This window comes from Amblyraja radiata, chromosome 26 (assembly GCF_010909765.2).
Source record: "Amblyraja radiata isolate CabotCenter1 chromosome 26, sAmbRad1.1.pri, whole genome shotgun sequence".
Classification (NCBI taxonomy): domain Eukaryota; kingdom Metazoa; phylum Chordata; class Chondrichthyes; order Rajiformes; family Rajidae; genus Amblyraja; species Amblyraja radiata.
This window is the reverse complement of record NC_045981.1, coordinates 31,657,363-31,676,107: the sequence shown is the minus strand read 5'-3', so window position 1 is coordinate 31,676,107 and position 18,745 is coordinate 31,657,363. Positions and strand designations below refer to the sequence as shown.

Here is an 18,745-nt window from a genome sequence, read left to right as displayed (position 1 = left end):
TCAAACAAGGGAGAGACTGCCGGTAGACAGCAGAGTATTTACCAGACAGAGCTCTTTGTGTGACTTTTTCTATAGAAATTAAGGCGTTATGAATGCTCTATAAGGCCCATTAGACAACACAATTGGCAGCAGCAGATGGATTTCGTAAGGGCTCAGCTATTCTGAGCAATGCTGTTTTTTACCATGTCTTTTTGTAGTTTGATGTGTGTGTTTGTATTTCTTCGCCCCACAACAGACTGTGACTCATACTGCAAGGCTTCCAAGGGAAAACTGAAAATAAATATGAAAAAGTACTGCAAGAAAGATTATGGTGAGTAGGTTATTTACAACAGATCTGTTTACTGGAAAAAAAAAACATCATTTTCCTTTTGGGATGACTTCACAGCAGCAGATTTGTTTTATTTGTTTTCCTTTTTTGATGTGCCATCCATTTTGAAACGAGTCAACAAGAATGAATGAAGTCATTTATTTATTTTATGTTTGTGTCAGATCCATTTGAAACAACGTTAACAGCAGTGTCTTCACGATGCACTGATTCTGTTGGAAAGTAAGCACCTCCTAAGGATGGAAGGAAAGTTAAAAATGTAATTCAATGTTTACACCTTACACCTTTAGGGAAGGTTGGATTCTGAACTGTGATCACTTTCCTATTCACAATCTAATCTCATTTCATCTTCGTTGGTGAACTTAATCCATCCATGTTTGGAATATCTTATTAATGGTCGGGAAGGGTATTCAGTACAAAGGTTGGGACATCATTGATGCAGCTGTACATCAGCTGTACACCCTCGGAATCCTGCATGTAGTTCTGGTCACCAAGCTACAGGAAGCATGACATTAAATTGGAAAGGGTGAAGAAGAGATTCACCAGGATCCCTGTGACTCAATCTTGAGTCACAGGGAAAGGTTGGATAGGCTGGGTTTTGTTCCTTTGGCATGTGGGAGGCTAAGAGGTGATCTTATTGAGGTGTACAAGATCATGGATAAAGTGAATGCTTTTTCCCCAGGGTGCAGGATTCTAAAAATAGAGAGCTTTAGATGAGACGGTAGAGTTTTAAGAGGGACATCAGGAGCAGTTTTTCCAATCAGAGGGTAGCCCGTATTTGGAATGAGCTGCCAGAGGAAGCTGTAGAAACAGATGCAATTATGGCTTTTAAAAGACATTAGGACAGATATGTGGATAGGATTTGTTTTGAGGGCTCTGGGCCAAACGGGACCAGCCCAATATGTCCAATTGGTGGACATGGACAAGGTGGGCTGAAGGGCCTGTTTCTGTGCTGTACTTCTACAGGACTTGATGATTTAATCTGCCTACCTATCCAAAAAGGAGCTACATGTTTGCATATCCATCCCTCATTAACACATCACCCTATTTACACATTTTCCCAAATCACAAATAGCTATGGGGTTTGAAGGCAAAAGACGTACAGGACCACCACTGATTTTCTGGACGCTGGTGGTCCAGCATCTCCTTTGATCCAGACAAAATTTCGAGAGCACTCTTGAAATACCCCCTGGAAGTCTTCCTGAAAAATGTGGTGCTTAACCCGGGTGAGGTAGCCAATCTCAACCTCGTTGGATTTGGGCACCGATCAGTGGGTTGAATTTGCCTCCCTGAGGCCAGGGATCTGGAACCCAACTGGAGCCGGCAGGTCTGTTCCCATTGCCGACTTCCATAGCTGGTCAGCAGGTTGAAGACAAAGGGAGAGATACAGGTGGGAGGGGAGAAGGGGAAGAGGGGCAGGATTATGGGAGGGGTAAGGAAAGAAAGAATGGATGGGGGGGAGTGTTACCTAAAATTGGAGAATTTAATGATCCTGCATTAATTGAGTTGTAAGCTACCCAAGGGGAATATGAAGTGCTGTTCCTCCAGATATTGTGTAGCCTCACTCTGGCAATAGAGGAGGCCCAGAACAGAACTGTTGTTATGGGAATGGAAAGGGGAGTTGAAATGGCTGAACATTTTAAATTATGCTGCATTCCTTGCCCAGCCACAGCCAATATTGATCCTCCGTTCTTACCCATTATCCACACTTGCACAACTTGCAGTAAACATCTTTGGCTGCGATATCAAAGCCAGTTACATTATACCAACTGCTGTTCAGCTGAGATGTTTTGCAATCAATACTGCTGTTCAGAGAATATTTGTTAACTCCATGTGTAGTTTAGTTTGTTCTCCTCTTAGAAACCAGACTTTCGGTATATTGGAGGGTACAAGTGTCTGGTTACAAACACTAAAAGTGAGTGCGCGCACAGGCCACCAGATATACCTGCATCATGCAACTCAACTGAAGCCAATGTCATAGACTCACTAACTTGTACAGCAGGGAAACAGGCCCTTCAGTCCAGCTCATAAAAATGTTTAAGAAGGAACTGCAGATGCTGGAAAATCGAAGGTACACAAAAAAGCTGGAGAAACTCAGCGGGTGCAGCAGCATCTATGGAGCGAAGGAAATAGGCAACGTTTCGGGCCGAAACGTTGCCTATTTCCTTCGCTCCATAGATGCTGCTGCACCCGCTGAGTTTCTCCAGCTTTTTTGTGTACCAGCTCATAAAAATGTTGGGTGGCCGATGTCTCCAAATGTTCAAAGGGTGAGCCCCAGTCGCAACTGAACCTCTTGCAACACATGAATAAAAGTGCATTTCTCCCTGATACCTTTGAACTTTAAAATGCCACATCAGTATCGTGTCATCCCTATTTTAATTTAGTTTAGTTTATTGCCACGTGTACCAAGGTACGATGAAAAGATGTTGGTGTCTGCTATCCGGTCAGCGGAAAGACAGCACTTGATTAAAATCGAGCCATCTTTGGAGAAGGCTGAGAAATAGTAAATGAAGGGACGATGCAGGAGTCATTGGGCCGTATGGACCTCACCATTCCTGAGGTCATCTATTGTCAGCCCTGTTTCGTTCTGACCTTCTCCATCCTTCAGTCTGGAGAAGGGTCCCAACCTGAAACGTCACCTATTCCTTGTCTTCGACATGTTTGGTCCATAGCCCTAGAGGGAAATGTGTGGAGTAGCATAGATGGAGCATCTTGTGCAGCATGGGCAAGTTGGGCCGAAGAGCCTGTTTCTCTGCTGTGTCTCCATCTATTCAAAAACTTGCGTATTTATTTTCAAATTCTTTCCTTCACTGTGATTTATGTGAAGTTTTTACCTGATGAGCTATTGACTAATGCAGAGCCCGCATAATCTAAACCTTAAGGTAATGTCTATATCTCTGGTGTAAATGTTATATATACACACACACACTCACATTTCTAACCAAATTAGGTATTGTACTCCAACAAGCTAAACATGTACTTCTGTTAAGAATATACCGCTGAGCGGTGGGAAACAAGTTACCAAGTTATTAGGAATGTACCGAATTGTTTCACATCTTTTTAGGCTCCTCTCAGTTAAGCTGTTAAGTGGATTGTTCCCCAGCTTTGAAAAACCGATAGCCCTATCCATGCCATCCCAATTCTGCATGCTTTCTTTCACAGCAGAATGCAGCAGCCAAAGAATTTGCAATTGGATTCAGTCACACTATTGCTCTGATCAGTATGACCTGAAGCAAGAATTTAGGGATACATATAGGGTAGAAATATTTACAGAAAGATGCCAAGAAATGTGCAAAAGTTCCAAGATTGATGCTGACCTCGTACTTCCAAACGTGTAACCGGTGAAGGAAAGCTTTCTGGCATTTCTGCTTTGCAGATTCTTAGAGGAAAGCAATAATTTGTATATTCTTGATCAAGTCACTAATTTCTTGCGATTTTTGACATCTTGCATGTAAGCTTTGTCCTCCAACACGTTGGGATCATTTAGAGAGTCAGTATCGTGCTGACAGATTTGCAGCCAAAAGAACAAAATTATCCACTCTTATCAGTCACAGATGTCATGCATGGCAGATAACATTTATGCCATTAGATCCAGCATGAAATTTTATCAGCAGATGCAGGATTATTGATGGATAGACAAGGATGGAGACTAACAAATTAAAACAGATTTCTGAAATTATTATTACGAAAGTGTCAACAGGCAACTAATGAGTCAGTTTCTCTCCCTGGACATTGAGACAGGAGGCACAGTGGCGCAGCGGTAGAGTTGCAGCCTTACAGCGCCAGAGACCCGGGTTCAAACCTGACTACGGGTGCTGTCTGTATGGAGTTTGTACGTTCACCCTGTGACCTGTGTGGGTTTTCTCTAGGTGCTCCGGTTTCCTCCCACACTCCAAATACGTGCAGATTTGTAGGTTAATCGTAAATGTTCCCTAGTGTGTAGGATAGTGAATGGGGATCGCTGGGCGGCACAGACACGGTGGGCCGAAGGGCCTGCTTCTGTGCTGTATCGCTTAAGCTAAACTAAACTAATTGTGCTGTAAAATAAGTTTAGTTAAACAGGATGGAAGTTTATAAAAAAATGCAATTTTATATACTGTTTAGTTTAGTTTAGTGTTGAGATACAGCATGGACAAAGGCCCTTTGGCCACTTTAAGGCTTTTAAATATCAGTGATCTGACTCATAGTGCTTCTCACAACAGGGATAAGTTGAAAACGAACATTGAGGAATCCCACAACCACTTTTAAACAGAATTTCATAAATTTAAAACTGCACCTGGAGTCAAAACCAATGGCTCACCAGCTACTTCCATCAGTGGCTGTCTGACTGTGTAGAAAGGAACTGCTGATGCTGGTTTATACCAGTGGGTCGGGCAGCATCTATGGAGAAAAGGGATGGGTGATGTTCTGGGTCGGGACCCTTCTTCAGACTCTCTGTGGCCACCTGATGTTCATGGAATCAGCTTGTTCTGCCTGCTATCCTTTGTACATTCTCTCGGTCTGATTCTACTCCAAATGCATCATATTCCTTCTCCTAATGCACCCACAGCAGAGAGACACTGTTCCACATCTGTCACACCACTGGAACTGGCCCTCTGCAGCTTGAAACAATTATAGAAAGAACCAAACACTTGTGGAATTAAAGCAACAGCCAGAGGAAACCAATCAACAATAAACATACAAGTGCACGATTTTAAAAAATGGTCGTGATTTGTAATAGAAAATGTTTCCCATTGTTGATGGAAATTCAGCCATGTGAATCTAAGCAAAGTATTGTCTGATGCCTGGATTTAAAATGGTGGCACTTCCTTAAACTAGAGGGCATAGACCTAAGGTGAGTGGGGAGAGATTTAAGGGGGACCTTTAGACTTTAGATGTAGAAACAGGCCTTTCGGCCCACTGAGTCCACACCGACCAGCAATCCCCCCGTACACTAACTCTATCCTACACATTAGAGTCAACTTACAATTTTACCAAAGCCAATTAACCTACAAACCTGTACAACTTTGGAGTGTGGGAGGAAGCCGGAGCACCTGCAGAAAACCCACATGATCTTAGGAAGAATGTACAAACTCCATACAGACAGCGCCCCTGCTCAGGATCGAACCCGGATCTCTGGTGCTGTAACTCTCACCAACTTGGTGTCCCATGTAATTCTCTGCGTATATGTGCATACACTTCGTTGGAAGCTATGTTGGATGTTCTAAGGGACTTTCCACAGAATCTACATCTTATGCCAATGCACTCAGCAAATTTAAATGGAAAATCCAGTAGTTTGCAGAATAAATTGGTCAGCTTAGTTTCCGTCAGTATTCTAGGTTTACTTTGAACATGAACGTGCATTTTCAATGTTAAAATACATTTCCTACCTTTTTGTGTGTCGTATGTATAATTTCCACTTTGTCTCAGTGGCCCCATTATCTCCATGGGGTACTTCCTGAGTGTGGTTATCACATATTAGAAGAATGCCTGTAAGGTTGGGAGCGGGAGCTCTTCAGAGGGCAGTTAAAGGGAGCTAGCTGCACTAAACCACTCTGTAGTTCACTTTGCACTGATGTTCAGCAGAAGATAAGTTGTTTATAAAGAAACTGTTTTGAATTTTGCTACAATTAGCGAACAGACAAATTATTTCCCCAAAAGGTTTCCTTTGAAAGATTGCATGATTCTTTAATAGTCCGTGGAGCCTTTCATTCTTTTATTTACCACAGTTGCAGAATGTTATGCATCATGTGATATTTTCAAAGTGGCATTTCTGATTGTAGCTCAACTCACACACGCAACACACACAAACACGCACTCTCTCAGCTTCTCTCTCTCAGCTAATTATCTGCTGCATTGAGGTGATTCATTGGGAAACCAAAGTAATCCAAAATGTATGACATTTCCCCAAATTCTTGAACTGTAGCCAAATTCACAGTGCTGCGGTTTTGGAACTTACCCATGTCCTTGTGCACTAGTGAAATGGAATGGCGAATTTGATCATAATTTATAGATTCAAATTGCGATTTAGTTCTAATATAGTTTAGGGAAACAGCACGGAAATAGGCCCTTCGGCCCACCGAGTCCACACCGACCAGCGATCCCAGCACACTAACACAATCCTACACACACTTTGCACAATTTACAATTTTTCCTGAAGCCAATTAACCTTCAAACCTGCACGTCTTTAGAGTGTGGGAGGAAAGCGGAGCGCCCGGAGAAAACCCACGCAGGTCAAGGGGAGAACGTACAAATTCCGTACAGACAGCACCCGTAGTCAGGATCGAACCCGGATCTCTGGCGCGGTAAGGCAGCAACTCTACCGCTGCACCACCGTGTTTTGGATGCCGACTGGAATAAACATTATAAAAATTGGTCATCATCAGAATATTCTTATATGGGAGTAAAAGGAAATAATCTTATGGAGAGTAATAATTTAATTTAAACGTGTTTCAAGTAATACTGTGCAATGTCCATTATCTGAACCATTGAGATTGTAGAAGCAAGTAGCTACTGTATGTAACTGCACCAACATACATATTATCTTATCTAATCTCTAACAACTGGTAATGTTGTGGCAGTAACAACAGGACAGAGATGCTGTTCTCACGTCAGGAGTGACAGCAGCCACTGTGTACACAAGGTGAACTCTCTCCATGAGTTTGCATCACAGTTTGGTTTCAGAACAGCTCTGCCCAAGACCACAAGAAATTGCAGAGAGTTGTGGATGTAGCCCAGTCCATCACACTGGCCAGACTCCGCACCATCGGCTCCATCTACACTTCATGCTGCCTAGGGAAAGCAGCCAATATAATCAAGAACATTTTCTGTCCCAGTCATTCCTGCTTCTCTCCTCTCCAAAAATACAAATGCTTGAGAGCACAATCCACCAGGCTCCGGAACAGCTTCATCCCCACTGCTATCAGACTACTGAACGGTGGTTGAATTATACAGCACGGAAACAGACTCTTTGGCCCAACCTGTCCATGCCAACCAAGATACCTCATCTACACTAGTCCTGCCCACGTTTGGCCCATATCCCTCCAAAACCTTACAACACGGACAGAGTCAATTTGAGGAGATCTGCAAATTGCTCTTTGTAGGCGGGGTGGGTCTCAGAACTGTTCCCACAGGAGCGAATTCGGCACAACTGCTCCCATGGTGGCGCAGCGGCAGAGTTCCTGCCTAACAGCTCCAAAGACCCAGGTTCAATCCTGACTATGGGTGCTGTCTGTATGGAGTTTGTATGTTCTCCCTGTGACCGCATCGGGTGCTCCAGTTTCCACCCACACTCCAAAACCGTACAGGTTTGTAGATTAATTGGCTTCCATAAAGTTGTAATATATCCCCTGTGTGTAGGATGTGCTAGTGTACAGGGTGATCGCTGGTTGGCGGGGTCTTGGTGAGTTGAAGGGCCTGTTTCCGCACTGCATCTCTAAAGGAGCAGGAAGGGCATGCGCTGGGTGTAGGTGGGCATGAGACCAGCGCCAGGACAGCAAGTGTCATGATTAGGAGAAGAAGGTGGTAGAGCTTCTTCCTCACAGCACCAGAGACCCGTGTTCGATCCTGACCTTGGTTGCTGTCCGTGTGGAGTTTGCACGTTGTCCCTATGACTACGTGGGTTTCCTGAGGGTTCTCTGGTTTACTCCCACATTCCAAAGACGTGCGGATTGGTGGGTTAATCAACCTCAATAAATGTCCCCAGTGTGTGGTGAGTGAATGATAAAGTGGGATAACAGAACTAGTGTGAATGGGTGATCAATGGGCGGTATGGACTTGGTGGGCCAAAGGGCCTGTTTCATTTGTGTATCGCATAGAAACATAGAAAATAGGTGCAGGAGTAGGCCATTCGGCCCTTCGAGCCTGCACCGCCATTCGATATGATCATGGCTGATCATCCAACTCAGTATCCTGTACCTGCCTTCTCTCCATACCCCCTGATCCCTTTAGCCACAAGGACCACATCTAACTCCCTCTTAAATATAGCCAATGAACTGGCCTCAACTACCTTCTGTGGCAGAGAATTCCACAGATTCACCACTCTCTGTGTAAAAAATGATTTTCTCATCTCGGTCTTAAAAGACTTCCCTCTTATCCTTAAACTGTGACCCCTAGTTCTGGACTTCCCCAACATCGGGAATAATCTTCCTGCATCTAGCCAGTCCAACACCCAATCTCTAGGCTAAACTAAACTAGAATTGGAATCAAATAATCCACAGTCCAGTCCACACAAAGTGGCGTGAGGAGATATTTGCAAACAGGATTATCTTTGGATCACTAAAAGACTTTACGAGTTTATTCAGCGATTGGTTGGGGCTAGGCACAAGGAACCAGTTTTATACAGGTTTGAGCCCCATATCTGAGGAAAGATGTGCTGGCATGGAGAGTTTGCAGAGAAGGTTTAGGCGAATGATCCCAGCAATGATTAGGTTAACATATAATGAGCATTTCACAGCACTGGGCCCGTACTCGCTGGAATATAGAAGGATGAGTGGTGACCTCTTTGAAACTGACCGTATTGTGACAGGGCTGGATGGAGTGCATGTGGAGAGATTGTTTCCACTGGTGGGAGAGTCTATGACCAGTGGCTGTAGCCTCAGAATAAGAGGATGTATCTTTAGAAAGGAAATGAGGAGGAATGCCTTTAGTCAGAGGGTGACGAATTTGTTGAATTCATTGCCACATAGATCTGGAGGCCATGTAAGTGGATATATTTAAGACTCTTGACAAGTAAGGGTGTCAGGGGTTATGGGGAGAAGGCAGGAGAATGGGGTTGAGAGGGAAAGATAGATCAGCCATTATTGAATGGTGGAGTAGACAATGGGCCGAGTGGCCTGATTCTATTCCTATAAGTTATAAACATGTGAACCTATGACTGGTTGAGGCTGGGCAGAAGGAACCATGGGTTTCATTCCTCAATCAAACGTGTGTTTTCTGTCAAATAATCTGTGAGCAATTACAGCCAGAGAACTCGTCACTTGAGTTGGGAAGGTGGTGGGCGCACACTCCATCAAGGAGTCAATGGTGTCAGGACAGGAAATTAGTGGATTAGGAAATAAAATAGCCCCTTGAGATGATAGTCAAACAGTTTGTTCAGATTTTTCTATAATAGAAATGTAATGTTATAACTATTGCCCCAGCTTTTCCAATTGTAAAGCCGACAACAGTCCATTCATTTTAATTGGTTATTGTTGGCATTATGATTGGAAAATCTGGGCCATACTTCCCCGTGGCTCAGCCCCAGGGGAGCAGCGCACACCAGTGTAGCAGTTCAAATTTTCAAATTCAAATAATTACTTGCCCTTGAGAGTCCAGGCGTACATAATTTCCGTCACATTGGCAAATGCATCTTCCCTCTCGCCACTTCTGCAGAAACAATTTCTTTGATAATTATATTGCCGTTTTAGTAAAATGATTTCTGAATCCAGCCTCTCCAGGTTAATCCTGAAATACCTGCCATTAAACAAATGTATTAGCTAATGATATAAAATAATAAAGCATATCACACTGGTGCAATATTATCAGTGTGTAACACATGGCTGATTAGCGGGTATGTATAGAATTCAGTGTTGCAGTAATCCTTAAAATATCACCATAAATCTTAGTTATAATTTATACCCCATAGCCAAAAGTATTCGGAGAAATGCAATATTGGCACCCATCTCCCACATAGATACTTTTGACTTTGGAATATTTAAGTGTTACCATCTGCCTTTTTGAAAGATAGAATGCAGCAGAAAAACTTCCACTTTTGTTCAGAGGTAAAGGGCACTTGAAATACTTGCTACGAATTCCATGCGATTGAAGTAAGACCTTTGGCACAGTTCCCACCAGCAATGATGGCGATTTAAGCTTGAGATGTTTGCAAATGGACCTAGAATTTCAATAACTGTATGCAATGGGCATTCATTTCCTCGTTCATGTTTGAAATCTTTTACTTTAAAGGAGGGAGAATGGTTTGATATTGCAATCGACTTTGTGCCATGTCACTTCACAGGAAGATGGTGGAAAACAGTGTAGGAAGGTACTGCAGATGCTGGTCTATACCATAGACACAAAATGCTGGAACAACATAGCGACTCTAGAGAAAAAAGAATAGGTGACATTTTAAGTTGGAACCCTTCTTCAGACTGAAAGGAGAGGTGGGTGGAGGGGGGGGGGGGGGTTATACTGGAGGCTAGAAGTGGCCAGAACAAATCCGGGCCGGCAACAGATGACCTCAGGAAGGGTGGCGTCCATCATGGCCCACTGTTGGCTGGAAAAGTTGTATTTACAAGAGCGAGAAATGGCCAGACTTGTTCTCGCCTCCAGTTTATCTCCCACCCCACCAAGGGTTTCAACCCGAAACGTCACCTATTCTTTTTCACCAGAGATGCTGCCTGACCCATTGAGAGCATGATATTCAACGCATTGCCACACGAGTTTCATTTCATGATGAAGACACAGAAGTTTGCAGATGCTGGAATTCTCAGCAAAAAACAACCATTGGAGGAACTCAGCGAGCTGAGTCGAGACCTTCTTCAAGACTCATGTGGACACATTATTCTAACCTGACCCGAAACGTCATCTGTTCACTTCCCTCCACAGATATTGTGGGTGGGAAGGAACTGCAGATGCTGTTTTTTATACCGAAGTTAGACACAAAGTGCTGGGGCAACACAACGGGTCAGGAGGCATCTCTGGTGAAAAGGAACAAGTGGCGTTTTGGGTTGGAACCCTTCCTCAGTAAGAGAGGGGAGAGGTGTGGATATAAACTGGAGGCCACAAAAGGCCAGAGCAAGTATGACATTTTCTTACTCTTGGCATCACACCTTCCCCAGCCAATAATGGGCCATTATGGGCTCCACCCCTCCTGAGGTCGTCTGTTGCTGGCCCTGATTTGTTCTGGCCTTTTCTTGCCTCCAGTTCATTTCTCCTCCGTCAACTCTACCTTCATGTCACCTGTTCCTTTTCTCCAGAGATGCTGCCTGACCTGTTGAGTAGCTCCGGCACTTTGTGTCTACCTTCCACAGATGCTGCCTGACCCGCTGCGTTCCTCCAGCACTATGTGTTGTGTGTCACATCATGCAAATTTGTGTTTCTTAAAACGAACACCCTCCTTTTTAGGAGAACAGAATCAGCATCGGAGACAGTAAATGGATACAGAATAGACCTCAGATAGACAAAGATACTGGAGAAACTCAGTGAGTGAGGCAGCATCTATGGAGCGAAGGAATAGGTGATGTTTTGGGTCTTGAAACGTCACCTTCGCTGCATAGATGCTGCCTCACCCGCTGAGTTTCTCCAGCATTTTTGTCTACCTACGATTTTTCCAGCATCTGCAGTTCTTTCTTAAAGAGAATAGACCTCAAATGACTTCACCCAAACCCCTGATCCAAATACACTCTCTAACACAATGCAATATGATAGTTTTTGATTGCCATTCTCTGTAACTTTCCGAGAGACATTGCTAACTTGGAATCAGATTAGAGACTTTTACCCTCCCAATGAGGAGACGGCCCAATTTTGCAAAAGCTCTTTTCACTTAGAGCCTAGACATGAAGGAGCCTTGCATGCGGCCTGTCTTGGCTACACTCAAACCCAGATTGCAAAGGAACAATGCCAGTATCGAGGGTACATGATCTCCAAGTAGGTAACAATTGAATTGAGATGACTTTTATATCATCCGTTTGATCTCCAAGTTTGAAACAAAACTCCAAAAACAAAACTGCAGATGCTGGAAATTGAAAATAACAATCAGAAAATGCTGGCAATATTCAACAGGTCAGGCAGTAATCAGTTTGAATGATAAACCTTCGACTATTTTATTTTAGCTGTGTGATTCAGATGAAAGGTGAATAACTGGAAATAATGATTGTGATTTTGTTTTTGTTCATTTTCTGTTGTTATGATTTAAATACATAAAGTTTTGAATTATAGTACGCAGAAAATTCAGGGGCGGCACAGTGGTTGCTGATTTACAGCACCAGAGACTGACTATGGGTGCTCCCTGTATGGTGTTTGTATGGTCTCCATGTGACCGTGTGGGTTTTCTCTGGGTGTTCTGATCCTGCCACACTCCAGACATACGGGTTTGTAGGTTAATTGGCATCAGTAAAAATTGTAACTGATCCCTCGTGTGTAGGATAGTGTTAGTACATGGAGTGATCGCTGGTCGGCACCGACTTGGTGGGCCGAAGGGCCTGTTTCTCTAAAGTCTAAAGGACATGTAGAATATAGAACATTACTGCACAGGAACAGTCCCTATGGCTCACAATGTCGGTACTGAACATGAGGCCTGGTTAAACTAATCTCATTTGCCTGCACATGATCCATATCCCTCCATTCCGTTCACATCCATGGGCTCATCTATAGGCCTCTTAAACACCACTATCATGTCTGTATCCACGACAACCCCTGGCAGCATGTTCCAGGCATCCACCACTCTACGTAAAAATACTTAGCCTGCACATCTCCTTTAAACGTTGTCCTTCTCATCTTAAAACTATGCTCCTGACATTTCCACCCTGGGAAGATGTTTCCGACTCTCCATGCCTCTCATAATTTTATATACTGCCTTTAGGTCTCCCCTCAACTTCAGACATTCTGACATGAGGTATGTGGAATACCATGTTGTCAAGACTTGAGCTGTAGAGGGAGAGTTGGGGTGCAGGAGGCTGAGGGGTGATCTTATGGAGGTGTATAAAATCATGAGGGGAATAGTTAGGGTGAACGCACAGAATCTTTTACCCAGGGTAGGGGAATCAAAAACTAGAGGGCATAAGTTTAAGGTGAGTGGGGAAAGAGGGAACCTGAGGGGCAACTTTTTCATTCAGAGTATGGCGGGTATATAGAATGAGCCACTCTATATAGAGGAGGTAGAAGAACAACATTTAAAAGACATTTGGACGGGTACATGGAGAGGAAAGGTTTAGAGGGATATGGGGCTAACATGGGCTAATGAGACGAGCATGGATGAGTTGGGCCGAAGGGCTTAATACTGTGCAGTAAGACTCTATGAGTCTGTGTAATCTGGAACCTGAAAGGGAGATATAGGAGAGATGTAGCCTCATAAAAAACATTAAATGAGCAATCCATCTTGTTGGAGTAGATTTGTTGCCAAGTCTCATCAACCTCCATTGGAACCAATTGTGGGTGACTTGATTTGGATTTGAAAAGTTGAAAGGTTTACATCCCAAACTCGTCCATTCTGGAGACGATGGGTGGTTAACTTCTATAATACCAATTCACAAATCAGTTCTTCCATCAAAATACACAGTTCAATGTCTGGTTTAAATTAGGTCCAGTTTCCGGCTAAGACATTGTTGCATCTCAGGCAAGTTTCACATCCCGGATAGATAATTGTATCCATACAGCAACAATGGCTCAAAGTCAGTGCTGACAATTATTGGGAAGAACTGATTATTTGCTACAACTGTGTTCCAACAATATTATGAAAATAAGATGGACAATTTCAATTTCTAATTCGAAGCATGGATAGTTTAGAGATACAGTGCGGAAACAGGCCCTTCAGCCCACCGAGTCTGTGCCAACCTGTAATCCCCGCACAATAGCACTGTCCTACACACTAGGGGCAATTTACAATTTTTCTTAAACCACTTAACCTACAAACCGGTATGTGTTTGGAATGTGGGAGGAAACCAGAGCCCCTGGAAAAAACCATGGTCACAGAGAGAATGTAGCAAGGCTCGGTGTTGGGGTCGCAACTGTTTACCATATATATTAATGATTTGGAAGAGGGAATTAGGAGCAACACTAGCAAATTTGCAGATGACACAAAGCTGGGTGGCAGTGTGAACTGTGAAGAGTATGTTAGGAGGTTGCAGGGTGACCTGGACAGGTTGAGTGTGTGGGCAGATGTGTGGCAGATGCAGTATAATATAGATAAATGTGAGGTTATCCACTTCGATGGCAAAAACAAGGGGGCAAATTATTTTCTCAATGGGGTTAGGTTAGTTATGGGGGAGGTACAGCGAGATCTGGGTGTCCTTGTACACCGGTCACTGAAAGTTGGCTTACAGGTACAGCAGGCAGTTAAGAAAGCTAATGGAATGTTGGCCTTCATAACAAGAGGATTTCAGTATAGAAGTAGAGAGGTTCTTCTGCAGTTGTATAGGGCTCTGGTGAGACCACACCTGGAGTATTGTGTACAGTTTTGGTCTCCTAATTTGAGGAAGGACAACCTTGTGATTGAGGCAGTGCAGCGTAGGTTCACGAGATTGATCCCTGAGATGGCGGGACTGTCATATGAGGAAAGATTGAAAAGACTAGGCTTGTATTCACTGGAGTTTAGAAGAATGAGGGGGGATCTTATTGAAACATATAAAATTATAAAAGGTCTGGACAAGCTAGATGCAGGAAAAATGTTCCCAATGTTGGGCGAGTCCAGAACCAAGGGCCACAGTCTTAGAATATAGGGGAGGCCATTTAAGACTGAGGTGAGAATTTTTTTTTTCACCAGAGAGTTGTGAATTTGTGGAATTCCCTGCCACAGAGGGCAGTGGAGTCCAAATCACTGGATGGATTTAAGAGAGAGTTAGAAAGAGCTCTTGGGGCTGGTGGAATCAAGGAATATGGGGAGAAGGCAGGCACGGGTTATTGATTGGGGACGATCAAATATGATCACAATGAATGGCGGTGCTGGCTCGAAGGGCCAAATGGCGTCCTCCTGCACCTATTTTCTAGGTTTCTATGTTTCTGCCTCTGCGAGCCTTCGAGGCAGAGAGATTTTCAATGTTTGGATAAAGACTTCTCCTCACCTAATCATGTGACCATTATTTTATATCTGATATTGGCTTCCCTGTCAAAGAAAATAGCCCCTTCCTATCTACTTTATCCAGGCGCTTAAGAATTTTATACCTCAGTTAAATCTCCCCACTTTTTTCTGTGCCTTCAAAGAATCTCAGTCAAACCAAACTTTCTTCACTGTTAAAATGTTAGAGACCTATCAATATCCTTGTTAAGGCCTCAATATCCCTCTGGTACTTCAGCATCCTGTGGTGAACCATCGGACTTTTAATCGGACTTTACTGAACTTTATCTTGTAATAAACACTATTACCCTGTATCTGTACTCTGCAGATGGCTTGATTGCAATCATGTATATTTTTTCAGTTGACTGCAGAGTACGCAACAAAAAAATCTTTTCACTGTACCTCGATACACGTGACAATAAACTAAACTAAACTAAACTCCGATAGTTTGCTGATCAGAATTGAAAGTATCATGTCAGGTGTGATCGAATTAGTGTTTTATTCAGTCAACAAAACCTTCGAGTTCTTGCATTGTGTTTTATAAGTTCCCCCACTCTAAAGACATACAGGGTTCTAAGATACACAAAAATGCTGGAGAAACTCAGCGGGTGCAGCGGCATCTATGGAGCGAAGGAAATAGGCAACGTTTCGGGCCGAAACCAAGGGTTTCGGCCCGAAACGTTACCTATTTCCTTTAAGGGTTTCGGCCCGAAACGTTACCTATTTCCTTTAAGGGTTTCGGCCCGAAACGTTACCTATTTCCTTCGCTCCATAGATGCTGCTGCACCCGCTGAGTTTCTCCAGCATTTTTGTGTACCTTCGATTTTCCAGCATCTGCAGTTCCTTCTTGAGCACAAGGTTCTAAGATAATTGGCTGGACTCTGTGATTGTAAATTGTCCCTAGTGTGTAGGATAGTGTTAGTGTATAGGGTGATCGCCGGTCGGTGTGGACTCGGTGGGTTGAAAGGCGTGTTTCCACAATGTATCGCTGAAGTCTAATGTTATTCAGTCCATATCCATGTGCTTGTTCAAAGGTCCCTTAAATGCCACTGTTGTATCTGCCTATACAGAACTCTAAAATCGAACTTGCACTGGGCAGCCTAACACATGGAATAGATTGTGCAATTAAACAATGTAAAATGGATAACTGAAACCAAGTAAACCTCTTTCCTGGATGTACTTAGTAAAATACCAGATTCTTTCCCATGTGAAAAGTTAAAAGTGTTCCTCTAAATCATGATAATTATTACAAATTATCCTTGGGATCCAGATGCCTCAAGATAACTGCATACATCTGCTGTAAATAAAATCTCAGTCTCAAAAAACTCACATTTCAGAGAGATCAGACATTGCTGATAATTCTGATTCAATTAGTGCATCGACTTAAACAAGAACACTGAATATATTGTGTCTGCGTTAAACGATACACTTGAAATGAACAGCAGCTCGCTGCAGTCAAACCTCATTATTTCAACAATCACTTGGGAATAATAACGGCAGCTGTAAAACTAACAATGGGAAAATGGGTAAACTTCCAGTCGGTAACATACACGTAGACTTGTATATCCACTGCATAGATAGGGTTGACAGTCTGAGCCTTTTTTAAAGGGTGGGTATGTCAAAGACTAGGGGCCATAGGTTGAAGATGAGAGGAGCAACGTTTAAAGGAGATGGGTGGGGCAAGTGTTTTTTTTACATGGAGGCTGGTGAGTGCCTGGAACGCGTTGCCAGGGGTGGTGGTGAAGGCAGATACAATAGTGGTGTTCAGGAGGCACATGGATATCCTGTTAATGGAGGGATATGGATCACTTGCAGGCAGAGATCAGTTTAACCTGGCATCATGTTCGGCACAGACATCGTGGGCCGAAGGGCCTGATCCTCTGCTGTACTGTTCTATGCTCTATGTATATACAAATTATGTAACTCTTGCATCAATTATGGATCACGTACAGGCAGAAGAGATTTGTTGATCTTAGTTTCATGTTCAGCACGTACATTGTGGGCCGAAGGGCCTGTTCCTGTGATGTACTGTCCATGTTCCATGTACATGCATCATATGTAATCCACGCAAGAACTACAAAAGTTACAGGTGAGCAATCAAATTATGGCAGGATGTTTAAAGATCAGTAGTTTCAGCCACTTTACAGAAAAGCCAAATATCTCCTTCTTCTGATGATTAGCTTACCGTCAATGCTCAGAGATTTGTTAATGCTTTTATTGCAAAGTCAAGTAAATCCCTTTAGTGAGACTTGTACATTTAATCCTCCAGAACTGCTGGAGAGCCCCTCACGTGCGGCAGTGATTTGGGACGGGGGCCAGGGCTTGCCGATGATGGGTATCATCACAAGTCACGATGTGTCCAACAAGATTTCAGTGAAAGCTGTGACTCATGTGATGTTCTGCCCCCTCAGGGGGTATTGCCCAGATGGGGATTTGTCACATGGATATACAAGGGCTCCTGCTGCTCACTTTAACAGCTCCCCTCAATTACAAATTACAGGCAATTTCCTTCGGTAGACGTGGCCTGGTTTTGACCGCCGCAGCTCAAACTAATCCACTTTGCCTGTGATCATCAGAAGGGCTTTTGGGATCACAGTGAAAGCTTTTCTGCCAATAAACTGGGCTAATGTCTGTTACAGGAAGTGTCTCTTCCCTTGCTGAAAGAGGCAGGTGGACAAACTAGTCGATGCGCTGTAGATTAACACACTCCATGGGCGAGATATAAGAACCGTGTTACCCCAGTTACAGATCTGGAAAGACACTGGTTAGAAATAAGCAATAAACAAATGCCTCTCAGCGTAGAATAAGGGCGCAGCAGTAGAGTTGCTGCCTTACAGCACCAGACCCTGGTTCGATCCTGTTTGTATGGAGTTTATACATTCTCCCCGTGACTTGCGTGGGTTTTCTCCGGGTGCACCGGTTTCCTCCCACACTCCAAAGACGTACGGGTTTGTAGACTAATTGGCTTGGTTAAACTGTAAATTGTCCATAATGGGTGTAGGATCATGTTAATGTGCGGGGATCACTGGTCGGCATGGACAAGGTGGGCCGAAGGGCCTGTTTCCGCGCTGTATCTCTAAACTAAACTAAACTAAACTAAAAGCAGTGCACCCCAGGCACAGACATGTCACAGTCAAACAGCATAGAAACAGGCCCTTCAGCCCAACTTGCCTTCACAGACCAACATGCCCATTCTACACTAGTCCCACCTACCTGTGTTTGGCCCATACCACTCTAAACCTATCCTATCCATGTACCAGTCTAAATGTTTCCTAAACGTTGCAATATTACTACCTCCTCCGGCATCTCGTTCCATCCACCCGTTTGTGTAAAAAACGTTGCCCCTCAAGTTCCTATTAAATCTTGCCCCCCTCACCTTAAACCTAAAACTTCTCGATTTCCTTACTCTGGGCATTTACCCGAACTATTCCTCTCATGATTTGGTATACTTCTATCAGATCACCCCTCGTCCTCCTGCCCTCCAAGGAATAACGTTTTAACATGGCTTAACCTCTCTGGTCAGGTATAACCTCTATAGCTCTGGTCCTCGAGGCCTGAAATCAGCTCACAATGTCCGTGCCAAACATGATGCCAAAATATATTAATCTCATCTGCCTGCACATGATCCATATTCCCCCATTCCCTGCATGTTCATTGGCCTTTCTGGGAACCACTATCGCATCCACCAT

General features: G+C 43.6%; 1 protein-coding gene across 2 annotated transcripts in view; it reads left to right on the top strand.

Annotated features, from left to right (window-relative positions):
- ntn1 (netrin 1) overlaps positions 1–18,745 on the top strand; it is a 204,682-nt gene that overhangs the window by 169,601 nt on the left and 16,336 nt on the right. For both annotated transcript variants that reach the window (XM_033044616.1, XM_033044617.1), the window contains exon 6: positions 236–310. In XM_033044616.1, coding sequence (XP_032900507.1) covers positions 236–310 — 75 coding nt within the window. The remainder of the gene's footprint in view (positions 1–235; positions 311–18,745) is intronic.